This window comes from Labrus bergylta, chromosome 1 (assembly GCF_963930695.1).
Source record: "Labrus bergylta chromosome 1, fLabBer1.1, whole genome shotgun sequence".
Lineage (NCBI taxonomy): Eukaryota > Metazoa > Chordata > Actinopteri > Labriformes > Labridae > Labrus > Labrus bergylta.
In genome coordinates, this window is record NC_089195.1 from 32,606,853 (window position 1) to 32,623,366 (window position 16,514).

Genomic DNA, 16,514 nt, shown 5'->3' on the forward strand with positions numbered 1-16,514 from the left:
CAGATTTTGAAAAATGTGATACAAGTTTCACCGTTGAAAAGAGAGCTCCCTCCCTTGATCTAGAAGACAATGTGTCCACATCTGATTCGTCAAGCCACTCCCAGCCACACACCGCTTTAAACCAAGATTGTATAGTAATAGTAGTGGTCTTAGTTTTTTTTTGTATTGATCACTGGAAAGGTGGGTGTGACATCACATATGCGTACACACTATGGCGCAGTTTCCACCAACTCTCAGCTATAAGCAACGTCGTTTGTGAATCAGATCTTTTTTGCAAAGAAAGTGACTTGCATTGAAATGAGGCAGTTTTCCCCCTAATGAATACATTATGGCTAATTTAAATACTTGCATACAGCAGCTACGCACGGCAATGCTGTTTGTTTTGCAGTGCAGTTAGGAGTGCGTTTAACCCTTTGCACGTCGTTTGTGTCTTTTTGACTCATTTGCACAGGTTTAGTGTGTGCAAACACAACACAATACTTCATCGAGTAGGCCCTCTGTCTTGTTAGAGTCTTCTAAATTATTTAAGCAGCCTTCACCCAGGTACCTTGAATGATCTGATAAGAACAGAAATCGAGTCAACTGATGTACAGTGAGCCAGTGAGGGTGCAGCAGACCCCCTGTGGTCAGTGGGTACTTGGAGGATTAAGATATAAGCCCTCAAGCCTTAAGCCTTAGCCTTAAAATTCACTAATGAGGCAAACTCACACAGACGTGATGAAACATCTAAACCTCCTGGTGGAGGATAACAGTACCCACGTCAGCATCAAGTCCTCCTCACTTCTAATTCATTCGAACCTGGGGGGGGGGGGGGGGGGGAGTTCACATTCAAACTGTAATAAACTTTTCAAATATAAAATACACTCTATCAGTGCATCAGGCCGTCTGAAGTAAATTGCAGTTTGATCCAGCAGACGACACTCTCAGCATAATTAGAACATTGCATGCACTCTTGACTTAGTAAATAAAGACAGTAATGTTGTGGCAAAAAGCCACAGAGATGCAAATCAGGAGATGCAGACTCATGAGGGAGGTTCCTCTCTCTGCACAGGGTGCGTGAGATACCAGAAACTCTCCAAGCTGGCTCGCAGACATTTGTGTGTACCAGGAACGTCTGACAGGGTGTTCTCTTCAGAGGGTAATATTGTAAAAGCTCCAATTGATCCCGATCAAGTTGAGAGACTTGAGGTGATGGGGAATGCAGTTTTAAGCACATTATTGCTACATAAAATGAAGGACTGAAAATGTTTTGTGTCTGGGAACTGAACATTACCTTGTCATGTTCTCATTAGTGGAACTCGTTTTTTTGGAAAAGTGACAGCCCTACTCTGCACCCGTACAATTTTATCATTCCTAAACATATTGTTAAAAAATAGCATAAAGCCAATCAAAAAAACTCCCAAAGTCTTTTCATCTCACCGACATGATAAGATCTGTCCATATAATAAAATGTCCATCCTTTAGTTTACACTTTCATGGCCTGAAGAGTTTATATTTAGAAGTTACAGATCGGACTTCTGTGTAATTCATTTTTGCAGTAAATCCGACCTTAGAACAATTAAGTCTTTAAACTGGAACTCTTTTGGATTTTTGTGTGTAGTACATTTGTAGTCGGAGTAGCTTTGATCTATCACAAAAGGATTGCACTGCTTTAAGCGTCTGCTAAACTTGTGCAAATGAGTGAAAAAGACCTCCGTCTTAGCATACAAAGGATTAAATGCACCACACACTGCAGAACAAACCGTGTCTCAGGGAGCTGTTTCTGTTTGCACACACTTAAATGTTATGTTATGCAAGTTGTCCATGCTTTGTCCAGTCAGGGAGGAAGCTTTGTTTTAAACGTCTTAGATCACATCCTATTTTTCAAGTCTGGCCTCTCAATAAAAAGAGTAAAACAAGTGTCTCCACATTCAGAGGCACAATAAGAGCAAACTGCACGAAGCAGGACAATTTCTTTGGGCTGAACATGATAAGCGCTATATGCTTTGTGAATTTGACCTTGAGATGGAGCAGATAGTGGGAACAAAAGGGTGTGTCATTTTTGGAGGAGTTAGCAGCTGCAATCCATTCTCAGTGAATCCGCTTGTCATTATCAAAAAATCAGGCCGATCACAATCCACCCTGATGACACCCACGGGTAATCTGTCTCCAATTGATTGATCTCTGTAAACATCTGCATGCACGCTTAGCCAGATCACTCCAGATGAGAAAGAAAACAGTGAATTCACAATAACTGAACCGCAGCTGCTTCATTAGAGCTGAGCCGCTTTGGTTGTTTACGCCTCAGCTTACAGGCTACCGCAGGATCTGAAGCATCAGACACGCAGCAGGTGAGCCTGTCAGTGTTTCACAAAGGCTACTAATTAGACCTCTCTTCAACCCCCACTGGCTCCATTCAGTCGCTAGTAGTTGATACGGATCAAAAGTCAGGCTCTGAATAATCCCAACACTTGTTAAGTGTGAATAATCAACCTGCAGTCACAACGAAACATGCAAGTTGTGTGCTCAGTGAGGTGCTGCACATCTCCCCCTAACTGGCTCACTGTCAAGTTACACACGGTCATGTTTTGAATAAATCCTTTTCTCATAAGCTCCCGTTTCCACCAAGCAGTCCGGTTTGGTTTCGGTACAGTTTGGTACAGTAAACCATGATCTCACTTGTGTTTCCACAGCCAACCGTACGGTGGCCGGTAGGGGTCAAACGCTCAGCAACTGATGAAACGACATACATTAAGAAAAACGCGCAGCACATATAGAAACGCTGCACATTCAAAAGCAAATGCAAACTACCAAGATAAATGCAAGACACAAACGCGCTGCAAAAGAAACAAACGCGCTGCAAATAGGCAAAACAACTGCATAAGCATCAAACACGCTGCAAGTACAGTGACAAAAACTTAAATCAAAACACACACAACCAGAAAACAACAGCAAACACAGAAGTTCAGCCTTAAACGGAAGTGCTCCAGGCCTGTAGGGGCGCTGTGGATCTGTTTATTTACGGGAGAGAGTAAAAGAGACAGCTAGGATCAGAAAGTTATGTTTAGATAGGGAAGTTGTATCGTTGAAAGACACAGCATAACTTCAATGTTACTGAAACGTGGAGATAAAGCAAGTCCCACCGGGATTTTGACATCGGGGACGAGAGCCAAGTGTGGGTCCGTGGCTGCAGCCCCGGGATGCCATGCAGCTCTGGGGCTACGAGAGCTAGCGCTCCAGGCATCTCGCTTTTAGACTTTTGTAGACTGATTGTAGCAGTCTTGTATTATCTGTCCCCTGTTTTTCTTTTTGATTTAATGTCTGTTTTCTAATTATTTCTGTAATGACTCGATGTCATTGTAAATGAGGGTTGGCCCTCAATGATCTTTCGAGTATAAATAAAGGTTGAATGAATATCAGGAGACCGTCTGCCACCCGCTGTCACTTATAAAATAAACTCAATTCAAATGTATCAGGGGTTTAGCGCTGCTGTGTCTCTCTGTGTGTAACAAGCAAACTTTCTCTTTTAATAGGAGGAACATACTTTGCCAGTCTTTCGACTTTAGACCAGATATTAGTTGGTCTCTGGCGCAGTGGCTTTCTGCATCCTGAAGATGAAGATGAAGCACTGCACTATCGGTTTACCGAACCTAAATAAGACCAACAAGCCCAAAGGGTTCATTTGCTATTTACAAAAATGTGGGCGGATGGTGCAGAAATGGTGTCTGTATCGTGTGGAAAATGGGACTGACACTTGCACTGCAGGCCAAAACACTTGTGTGACAGGAGCCAAGGATCAGGAGAATTCAGGAAGACGTTTGTTTGTCTGACCCGCACACACTGGGCCGTCAGAGTGTGTGTTCTTGCAGTATTGGCTGTGGTTAATATGGCTATGAGGTCACATTAATGCAGACTTAAAGGCTTTATATGTGATTTTTCACACTTAAATATAATAGAAATCAAGTATATCCTCTGAAAATAACTCTGTGAGTCATGACTGTCTACAATGGGTGTAACACCCGAGTCCCACTGTCTGTGATGCTTTCAGAGTTTTCATAGTCCTATCTTCAATTTGTTTACATCGCCAGGATGGCCGGCTGGCTCCTCCCCTCCCATACTGTACTCACTGCTTAACTGTGTTTCTAGATCACGCTCATTTCAGGTAAATTTACATGCAGTGTGAAGATACCAGCATAATAAAGATCGCTAGCATTAGCATACTAACACAACAATGCAGCGCGAGTTGTTTTGGTTTCATGTTGGTGCTCAAGGGCCAAAAAATGGATCAAAAAATCGCATATAAAGCCTTTAATGAGTGAGAAAAACAATGACGATTCTATGACGTCCTGTCATAGAATAAATTGTTATTCCAAGTCTAAAAGAAAAAATAGTTGAATGATGTGTCTAAACTCAAAGAATGTAGATCAATGAGCAAAAAAAGTTCGACTATAGGCAAAATCTGACGAGTCAGGTTCGACTCTGCAAATCGGGGACAATGAAAAGCATCAACAAGGTGAAACTGATGATTTACAACACTTTGGTTTCCGGCTGCCTCGATGTGAGTGAACAAAGCTCTTCAACTTTTGGGATGAATTCAAAGAAGTGTTGAAACATCAGAGGAATCTTTGAGCTCTTCTCAGGACTGCTGACATTCATCAGGATATTCATCCATCAGCCTGTGAGAGGACTGTGTTACAGCAGCATGCAGCAGGGGGGGAGATCTAACAATGAGGGACCCTGTTTCCGACAGCCGGCTCACATGGAGGACGTTCAAACAGGAAGAAAGTGTTGAGGAGCGGGGAAGGGCTGAAAACTTGAGACAGCAGAGACTCAGCTTTATCCATATCTGATTCACTTGTTGGGTAAAAAGAAACGTGTTGGTAACCTCAGCTGCCCCAACTGTTGTGAAAAACTTTGGCAAAAGAAGCGGAGGGAGTGGATCTAGTGAGGCTGTTTATCAAATGCTGGAGCCGCTCACCCTGAGAAAGAACTGACCCTAAAAAGTCTCAACAAGTCTTGTTTCTCACACATGCAGAACTCTACACAGAAAAGAAAATCCAGAGTCTTAGGAAGGGGAAGACTGCTCGACACACAAGCTGGTTGGATGTTGTGTTGCCGAGGGGGAGAGCGAGAGCGAGCGGGGTGAGTGTCTCACCTGTTCTTCTTTGGTATACAGCTGGAAGCATTCATCCAGGGTACAGTTGTGCTGCTGCAGGTGCTGCTGCTGCTGGTTCCTCACACTCTCTGCATCCTTCACCACCTCCTCCTGGATGCTGCCGAACAGACTGAACACACACACACACACACACACACACACACACACACACACACACACACACACACACACACACACACACACACACACACACACACACACACACACACACACACACACACACACACACACACACACACATTTGAACACACAGCATCGGCCACCTCTGATCCAAACATTGTAAAGATGATTCAGTACCCTGTGTTCCTGTGTGTGTGTGTGTGTGTGTGTGTGTCTGTGTGTGTGTGTATGTTCATGTGTGTGTCCATGTTTGTGTGTGTGTGTTCATGTGTGTGTGTGTGTTCATATGTGTGTGTGAGTGTTCATGTGTGTGTGTGTGGGTGTTCATGTGTGTGTTTGTTCGTGTTCGTGTGTGTGTGTGTGTGTTCATGTTTGTGTGTTTGTTCGTGTGTGTGTGTGTGTGTGTGTGTGTGTGTGTGTGTGTTTGTTCATGTTTGTGTGTGTGTGTGTGTTCATGTGTGTTTGTGGTTTTATGTGTGTGTGTGTGTGTGTGTGTGTGTGTGTGTGTGTATTTATATGTGTGTGTGTGTGTGTGTCCATGTTTGTGTGTGTGTTTGCTCATGTGTGTGTGTTCATGTGTGTGTCCATGTTTGTGTGTGTGTGTTTGTTCGTGTGTGTGTGTGTGTGTGTGTGTGTGTGTGTGTGTGTGTGTGTGTGTGTGTGTGTGTGTTTGTTTGTGTGTGTGTGTGTGTGTGTGTGTGTGTTTGTTTGTGTGTACTCAAATAGAACAAGGGTTGAAACAATAGCAGTATTTTTTTTACTTCATTATTTCACACATGGGCTGTTATTTATTAAAATAGAGGTTTTCCTCTTCTGTTTAAATCCATCCAGTCCGCACGCACGCACGAGAAACCGGCGCACAGTGTGTCATAAACACCTTAAACAGAGTTTCTGAAAAATCTTCAACCCGGAAGAAGTTTTCCAAAAGGTGCATCACTCCTATTTTGGGGTCGCAAGCTGAAAAGTTTGGGAACCCCGTAGTTTAAAATACATGCTATCAAAGAGTAAGAAACATTACGGCTGTCTTAAAGCTCACCATTCTTTAGTCTTGGGCTCCCATTCGAGGACGAGCTTCACATGCGGGGGTCCTCCAGGGCCGCAGAACTTCAGCGCTCTTAAATTCAGAAAAGGCAAAGAAAAAAGTCGGATTACAGTCTAAATTTGAAAGAGCTAATTGTATCACCTGAGGTCTCTGTGTGTGTGGAGAAGCCTTCTGTCCAAAAGTCTTACAACCATGAAGTTTGTGTTTCTTTCATATAACGAATAAAGAAACAAACATTTGAGCCTCGTTAATTGAATCTTTATACACACAGCAGCAGCAGCAGTTTACAGAGTGACCCCGGGCCCAGGTGAGACCTGGCTTCACCCCATGACTTAAAATTCAATAACGGATCTTTGTGTAGTGAGGGATGCTGCTTGCATCACATAACAGAGACTAAGTTCACCGCTTTGATCTCACAAGCGTAAATAAAAAATTCATCAGTATTTATCTTCCAGACAGGACTGATTGAATCCAGAGTAGATTTAACAATCACTGACAGCTGAGGGCAGAATATTTTTTTCATTTTTCATTTTTCATTTTTTCATCCTGGATGTTTGGGAGCTGCTTCAAAATGTAAATCCTCTTTGATTTCCAGAAGCTTCTGAATCCTGAGTGAAAGCAGCCAGAGGTTCTCCAGCGTGGCAGAAATACTGACTGTGTTTTCACTTCATCTTAAAAAAACTCATGCTGAATGTAACCACTGAATCTCAGGCTGTAACATCATGTCCATATGATAAATGGTGGTCAAAATCTCCAACATATAAATGTAAAAAATAAAACAAAAACATGCACATCCCTCAGTAGGTGCTGGATGCAAAAAAACATGAATATTTAAGGAAAGCAAAGTAAGAGCTGCACTCCAAGAAGCTTCCATTTGAAGGATGGATTAAGTGACGCTTCTTGGAGTGCAGCATGTGAGTGTGAGTGTGGCTGGTTGTCTGTCTCTACATGTCAGTCCTGTGATTGACAGGTGATCAGTCCAGGGTGTAACCCCGCCTCTCGCCCAATTACAGCTGGGATCGACCCCAGCCCATGGACTCAATAAAAGATCATTAGAATAAATCCATCAGTGTATTGTCCACATTAAAAGTGTTCATTCTACTAATCTTATTATTATGATTATCTTATTATTATACTAATCTTATTATTATACTAATCTTATTATTATGCTTATCTTATTATTATACTAATCTTATTATTATACTAATCTTATTATTATACTAATCTTATTATTATGCTTATCTTATTATTATACTAATCTTATTATTATACTAATCTTATTATTATACTAATCTTATTATTATGCTTATCTTATTATTATACTAATCTTATTATTATACTAATCTTATTATTATACTTATCTTATTATTATACTAATCTTATTATTATGCTTATCTTATTATTATGCTTATCTTATTATTATACTAATCTTATTATTATACTAATCTTATTATTATACTAATCTTATTATTATGCTTATCTTATTATTATACTTATCTTATTATTATACTAATCTTATTATTATACTAATCTTATTATTATGCTTATCTTATTATTATGCTTATCTTATTATTATACTAATCTTATTATTATACTAATCTTATTATTATACTAATCTTATTATTATACTTATCTTATTATTATGCTTATCTTATTATTATACTAATCTTATTATTATACTAATCTTATTATTATGCTTATCTTATTATTATACTAATCTTATTATTATACTTATCTTATTATTATACTAATCTTATTATTATAATTATCTTATTATTATACTAATCTTATTATTATACTTATCTTATTATTATTATTTTATTCATTTATTTATTTTTATTGAAATGTTAAAAGTGTTCATTCTACTAATCTTATTATTATGATTATCTTATTATTATACTAATCTTATTATTATACTAATCTTATTATTATGCTTATCTTATTATTATACTAATCTTATTATTATACTAATCTTATTATTATACTAATCTTATTATTATACTAATCTTATTATTATGCTTATCTTATTATTATACTAATCTTATTATTATACTAATATTATTATACTTATCTTATTATTATACTAATCTTATTATTATACTAATCTTATTATTATGCTTATCTTATTATTATGCTTATCTTATTATTATACTAATCTTATTATTATACTAATCTTATTATTATACTAATCTTATTATTATGCTTATCTTATTATTATACTTATCTTATTATTATACTAATCTTATTATTATACTAATCTTATTATTATGCTTATCTTATTATTATGCTTATCTTATTATTATACTAATCTTATTATTATACTAATCTTATTATTATACTAATCTTATTATTATACTTATCTTATTATTATGCTTATCTTATTATTATACTAATCTTATTATTATACTAATCTTATTATTATGCTTATCTTATTATTATACTAATCTTATTATTATACTTATCTTATTATTATACTAATCTTATTATTATAATTATCTTATTATTATACTAATCTTATTATTATACTTATCTTATTATTATTATTTTATTCATTTATTTATTTTTATTGAAATGTTAAAAGTGTTCATTCTACTAATCTTATTATTATGATTATCTTATTATTATACTAATCTTATTATTATGCTTATCTTATTATTATACTAATCTTATTATTATACTAATCTTATTATTATACTTATCTTATTATTATACTAATCTTATTATTATACTAATCTTATTATTATGCTTATCTTATTATTATACTAATCTTATTATTATACTAATCTTATTATTATACTAATCTTATTATTATACTAATCTTATTATTATGCTTATCTTATTATTATACTAATCTTATTATTATACTAATCTTATTATTATACTTATCTTATTATTATACTAATCTTATTATTATACTAATCTTATTATTATGCTTATCTTATTATTATGCTTATCTTATTATTATACTAATCTTATTATTATACTAATCTTATTATTATACTAATCTTATTATTATCCTTATCTTATTATTATACTTATCTTATTATTATACTATTCTTATTATTATACTAATCTTATTATTATGCTTATCTTATTATTATGCTTATCTTATTATTATACTAATCTTATTATTATACTAATCTTATTATTATACTAATCTTATTATTATACTAATCTTATTATTATACTTATCTTATTATTATGCTTATCTTATTATTATACTAATCTTATTATTATACTAATCTTATTATTATGCTTATCTTATTATTATACTAATCTTATTATTATACTTATCTTATTATTATACTAATCTTATTATTATACTTATCTTATTATTATACTAATCTTATTATTATACTTATCTTATTATTATTATTTTATTCATTTATTTATTTTTATTGAAATGTTAGTATTATTTTTACTCTATTATTATTTATGTTATTATTTCTTGTCTGTATTATTGATTTTGCACCAATGTACCTCTTATTATTTAATTAACTTTATTAGTACTGTTTTTAATTGTTGTGTCTTATTGGTGGAATTGTCATTGTGGGGGTGGAGTGGCAGGGGGAGGGCTTGGATGGGTGGCTTTATAAGAAACTTGTGGGATGCTTTTGTATTGTTATGTGTTCCCGAAACATTATAAAATGGCAATAAAATATGTTCATAAAAAATAAAAAGTGTTCATTCTGCGCAGAAAGTGCAGTCTCTGCGGGCCCCTTTTTTTTCCAGATAGCCTTTGTGTTCTTACCATGATTTAAGTTCTTGTTAGTCACTGTGTCCAGGTACATTCTCCACATGTGTGTCTTTGATCATAGGCGGGATGGTTGAGTGGGAGGTTTTTTTTTTCCGAAAATCGATGACCATTAATTTAGTTTTTTTTAAATTAGCTTCAAAAAGTGGTGGTTGCACACACACTGAGCTTTAAGACTTGCAGTGTGAACGCAGCCTCGGGACGTTATTTTGACAGCTGTATAAAGCAGGGGTTCTCAAACTTTTTTAGACCATGGACCCCTTTCAGGTGAGAAATTTGTCCAAGGACCCCCTCATTATCGTATCGTTGATGAGCTATTAATACTATGTAATAATGTACTATGTAGTACTTTGCAACGATATAATTAGGTATAGAGGACCGTCAGCAATGTGTGTGGCAGAGTTAGTTTTGACGTGCCAGACTACATTTAACTAGTCACACAGTGCAAAATCTGGACGCTACATGAGGAGCAGAGCGTAAAAGCAGAGTGCCGGAACACAGAGGGCATCCCAGTTTGTTGTGAAGGGGCTTCGTAGCTGCAGACTGGTCAAGGTGCCCATGTTGACCCCTATCCACGGTAGAAAGCGCCTAGCATATTCCCGCCATATTCCCCAGATGGATGTGCTCAAGATCCATGGAGGCCTCACCTCTCAACTTGCAGGACTAAAAGGATCTGCTGCGAAACACTGTGATGCCTGATACCACCTGTACACCTCCACTGGTGGGGTCCAAGGACCCTACATGATGTTTCAAAGGTTTTCATAACCTTATGGCTGATTGGTGCATTTTTAAAGGCATCAATGGAACAACAGAAGAGATAGTAACAAAGCTCCTCAGTTGTAAAGCGACACCTCCATTTTTATTTATCTCACGGCTAAGCATGGAGCTTTAAACCTTGAAACTGTTATCTTTATACTCTTATACTCCCAGTAATCCTCTTACAGCTTTACCTGTTGGTTCTGAAAGGAGCTCGAGCTTCTTTGTCCAAACCACTTGAAAACCTGTCTGACGTGGTTCTCAACACGACCTAATCTCACTTCAGTTGTAACATTAATTAGAGGCTGCATTATATTGTCTCAAGCAGTGCTTCATTGACATGGCATTGCCATTGAAAAAGCTTGTATAAGCTGTTGTTTTTATGTAACTATGAATTAGCCTTCACCTGTTTTTCCTTTGAAAATGTCACGGCATGTACAGAAATGATTACATGTGTGTCATGAGCCACAAAAAGAAAGATTGTACAGCAGTGACGTGCGGTGAGGTTCGTGGCTGGTGAGGCACTGACTTTTTCAGAGTCAGATTTACAAATATATGAACCCATTTATAGAATAGCTTAAACTCACCATTCATATCAGCATTATTTACACACACATAGAGGGAAGGTGCATATTTGGCCAAGGAAGACCGTTAAATTCATAGCGCCTCAGAATTTTTTTTCCATTGCAATTCCACAATTCATACTCATTCAATAAAAGTAGGCATATATACTGCGGTGTATTCATGGTCTTACCTTTACTTGTAAACAAAGTCCATTCGCCTATCCTTCTGGACTAAAATATCTGTGACTTTGTTGTAAAAGTCCTCATTATCTTCTTTTAGTTTTAAAAGTCTTCCATTATTTATCACTTCACGTATTGATTGAAAGTCCTGTTTTGAGAAGTCTTTAAGCTTAGATTTAAAATCTTCCTTTTCCATTTTTGCAAACAGAGCGAATTTTTCAAATAAAAATTCTGCATAGAAGATGAGCAACATCAAACCAAGCATAAACTCGCAACCTGACGCACGCCCCCTTCAGGTGAGGCAGAGGTACTGGCTGCCAATGCGGTTTTATGTCAAATTAGACTAAACATGTTATAAACACAAGTGAAATACATTACTTATTCTATGGAAAGTGAGGATGTATAATAAAAGTGTCTAAAAACATTACATTGGTGACAAACAGTAAGAAAGAAAAAGGCATACGCTCGACCCAGTTTGTGAGGGATTGCGCAAAGATGAGGCTCAGCTCGTCGCTGCCTCACCTCTATGGGGGAACCGGCCGGAAATATGCGAATTCAGCAATTTTGATCATGAAAATGATTGTAATTTTTGGAATCGTACAGAAATAACATTTATAACACAGATCAGTAGAATAATATATATCTATTTATTTTATTTAATCATTATTTGTTTTGTACTTTTGATGATATTTGCCTCCCCTGACCACATGTCTCTGTTGTACCGTACAGTCAAAGTGTAGAGCTCAGCACAGTATGTTGTGTGTGTGAGAGTATTTGTTTTTGTGTGTCCTACCTGTCGACCGCTGGATGGTACAGTGGCCGGCTGTCCTGGGGAGAGAGGTAGCTGTACGCTGCTGATCCCCCCACCACTCTGATCCTGAACAGCACCCCGGCGTTCTGCAGAGAGAGCAACACATTTTAGCACTTCTGTGAGCTAACTGTATCAGTAACGTTCACGTTATACCCAAACATTGAAACCAGTTTGTCACTTGAGTTGTGTCATGTGTTTTAGTGTTGAAGTCAAGACCACACCAACTGAGGCCAAGACATACCTGAGTCCAGAGTGCTCCAAGACCGAGGCAAGACTGAGACATTTCGAGAAAGAGACCAAGACCAAGGCAGGGCGAGACTGAGACAAGACTGAGACATATAGAGAACAAGACCAAGACCAAGACCAAGACATATAGAGAATGAGACCAAGACCAAGACCAAGACATTTCAAGAAAGAGACCAAGACCAAGGCAGGGCGAGACTGAGACAAGACTGAGACATATAGAGAACAAGACCAAGACCAAGACCAAGACATATAGAGAATGAGACCAAGACCAAGACCAAGACATATAGAGAATGAGACTAAGGCCAAGGCCAAGGCCAAGGCCAAGGCCAAGGCCAAGGCCAAGACCAAGGCCAAGGCCAAGACCAAGACATATAGAGAACGAGACTAAGGCCAAGACCAAGGCCAAGGCCAAGGCCAAGGCCAAGGCCAAGGCCAAGGCCAAGACCAAGGCCAAGGCCAAGGCCAAGACCAAGGCCAAGGCCAAGACATATAGAGAACGAGACTAAGGCCAAGACCAAGACCAAGACCAAGACCAAGACCAAGACCAAGGCCAAGGCCAAGACCAAGACCAAGACCAAGACCAAGACATATAGAGAACGAGACCAAGACCAAGGCAGGCCGAGACAAGACAGAGATAGAGACCAAGTCGAGACCCAGACCAAGACCAAGCTAGGCAAGACCGAGACCATACATATCAATGAAAAATCATCAACTTATGTTAAGTGGGCGTTTCCCTAATTTAGACCGTGACACCGGGAAGGTTGCAGTTGTAACCGGGGGGGCAAACCAAACTACAAATTAAATGTACAAGTATTTTCTAAGCTTGATCCAAAGGCAACTGGACTGGTTGAAGATCCTAAAGACCTTTCCCAATCTCTCCGCCGAAGGGCTTCTTCAGTTCTAAACTTTCCGGTGGACGGAGCTAGAAATGTAAGCCTCTTCGAGATCTTCAACCAGTCCAGTTGCCGTTGGATGACTGAGGAACCTACACAGACATCCAATTGAAGTTTCATTTGTTGTTTTAGATCTTAGTCGTTTGCCTTCTAATCACAGTAATGACATGAGAAAGAAGCCTTTCAGTGGTGGTCTTTATTTAAGAGTCGGCCCAGACTGAGACCGAGACAAGACAGAGCAAAAATGTTGGCGATTCCGAGACGAGACCTTCAAAAAGTGGTCTGGAGACCGGTCTTGAGTTCTACAACACCAATGTGTTTGCAGCAGCACGGGGATGTTATTCATCAGTGGAAAGTGTTTTTCCTAATGCAGAGTTTTCTTCTAATTGTTTCTGAACAGACCAACAGCTGAAAATAACTTACATTTGTAAATCGACAAATGGCGACGAGTGCAGTGCAGCTTTTACTGGAAAGATTCCTCAATTCAATTCAACAATGAACTGTGGAGCTCGGATATGCGTCTCAAGGATAGCTGGATTTGTGCTGGAGGAACTGTGATTATGTTGAAAACCTCTCCAAAACACCTCAATGTGTGCACAACAACAGAAAAGCTCTGACCTGCTGCGAGTTGTATCAATCTACAGGGTGAACTCTTGTGTGAGGTGGAGCGAGGGAACATTACATCCCCGAGTTGCTTTTTGTGGAAAAAAAATCTTTGTTCATTGTAGGACAAGGGCAAACAAACCCCCACTCTGAAAGAAATGGTATTTCTTTATAAAGACAGCTTCCACTACTCCACTTATCACAGAGGTTTATCTGAGAACAGAGATAATTGCTGCTACCAGCAGTCATGACAACACCCCCACAATATATGAGACAGTCTCGCTTTGAAGTGAATCACCTCAGAAACAAGAGTTCAAGGAGGCAATCATGCAAGAACATTTCATAGCAATTTTCAGATGGCACATCGATAACACAGCCGATGTCTTAATATAGCAGCCATGTGGACGTGGTTTAACCAATTAACTACGGTATCATAGCGCTAGGAGGCTAGCAAAGAAATCCAATATTACACAGGACTCAAAAAAACATGATGCAAAGGCTTTAAGCTGTTTGTCTTTTGGAACATTATTTCACATTTCAAGCAAAAGACTGTATAAAACATGGACGTAGAAGCCATTGGTTTTATCGAGAGCCATTTTGAAGCCGGACATTGGTGGTCGCCATGTTGGAAATGATATCTCCATCTACCTTTTTCATCTAGAAATGGGCAAAGAGGTGAAGCTGAGGCCGGTTTTAAAATGGTAAATGGACTCGGGGGCCGCTGTGGCTCAGCTGTTAGCGTCGGTCAGTAAAGTATTTAACTTAAATCTATTTTACTTTAAATTCTTAAGTTAAAGTAGTTTCTTAAGTAAAGATTACTGCAACTAGAATTCTACATCATTTAGCACCTCAATGGAAATTTCCATTATGTGTTAGCAATGAGCTAACATACAAAGATTCACACCCTGATCCCTCTGTGAACTAATGCACCAGCCACCCCTGGTTTACATTAAAGCAGCACAGTTAGGGTACTGATGCTTCATAATGTGAATCTGTGTAATCACACGGATCGTTTTGTCTGTTTTTCTTTACACTTGAGTCCATAATGATCGTCATCTCTGTACCACTTCAGCATTTCGTTGTTCTCTCTGTGCTGCATCACGGTCGGTAGTCACAGTCATTTGTTTTTGAAGGCTAATCAAGCTGCATGAGGCTCCATGTTCATCAGCATAACGAGGGACAAATGAGATCAGATCATAAGTGTGTGAGTGGGTGATATTCCTGTAAATTTCCTTGAAATGCTCAACCTTAATAATGCCCTTTCAGAACCTACAGTCAGATATGTCTCCCTCTCAGAAGGCAGATAATGATGGATATAACCATAAATAATGTCAGAGATGAGACGAGACAAAAGTTCTTGTGCCAGAATGTCATTCAGGAAGCCCGCATTCCACCAAGGAACGACCGGCCATACCTTACAAACTCTACAGTCTGCTTAATTAAGATTGCATAATACGTTTTATTTGATGGTCAGTGAAGGCAACATCAACAAAACACCTGCACAACCGGAATTAGATTTTCATTCAACGTTTGCTCACTGCTGATTGGTTCAAATCCGACATTGTTGGAGGAGATTTAAAGTCATTTTAAAATAATCATAAAGAGTGCAGAGAAAGAAGAAGTCTTTTTCAGGGTCACTTTCTCCGTCAGAGACTCATGCAATAAAGATTTAGAGCGGTGCAGACGTCTCGGTTTTGGCAGGGAGGCTTTTCTTAAACTAAGACCATTAAATTCAACTCTTACACTTCAGAGTGCATTAGACATACGACTTTCAAAGAGAAGCCGGTATGAGAACTTTGAACAGAGACTTGGAAAGTGAGCACCTGGGGGGTTCCAGGGGGTTCCTATGAACAGTAAGTTTCACAGATGAGAGGTGATCATTGACACAACAAATACAAACTCAAAGTGATGCGACATTCCTGCAATATAACGCCTCCTTATAATGTCCGTCGGTCAGTTTGAAAGATTTAGTTTCTAATGCAGCTGAAGTGTCTGAGCCTCAGGCCTTTTTTTTGTATTTTAGTCAAAGTTCATTGAAATGAATGAAGTAGACACAGTTAGAGAAACACTTTTTAGATGAAGAAGAATACAAAAAAAACCATCCAAACTTGATTGTGTATGAAAAGTTATCCAAAGAAGATTGTATCTTTGTTTTTTTCTAAATGTGGTAAGAAAAAGTATGTCAGTTCTTTAAATCATTCATTCAACCTTTCTTTATACTCAGAGATAATCGAGGTGTAACCCAGAACATCCACCAGATTTATGTGTGTTGCAACTGCTTGTGGGCCCCAGGCAAGTAAGGGGCCCCCCAAGGGCTTACAAACCTTAAACCACAGCAGTAGTTCAAAATGTGCAAAAAAACAGACAAAGAAGCATAAAAAGAAGCAGAAG

At 38.1% G+C, this 16,514-nt stretch overlaps 1 protein-coding gene across 1 annotated transcript in view; it reads right to left on the reverse strand.

Annotated features, from left to right (window-relative positions):
* The window catches only part of usp43a (ubiquitin specific peptidase 43a), a 119,804-nt gene that overhangs the window by 25,798 nt on the left and 77,492 nt on the right, over positions 1–16,514 (reverse strand). The window contains exons 9-11 of the mRNA XM_020654153.3: positions 12,364–12,467; positions 6,312–6,389; positions 5,135–5,264 (exon numbers count right to left, since the gene is read on the reverse strand). Of these exons, the coding sequence (XP_020509809.2) occupies positions 5,135–5,264; positions 6,312–6,389; positions 12,364–12,467 (312 nt within the window). The remainder of the gene's footprint in view (positions 1–5,134; positions 5,265–6,311; positions 6,390–12,363; positions 12,468–16,514) is intronic.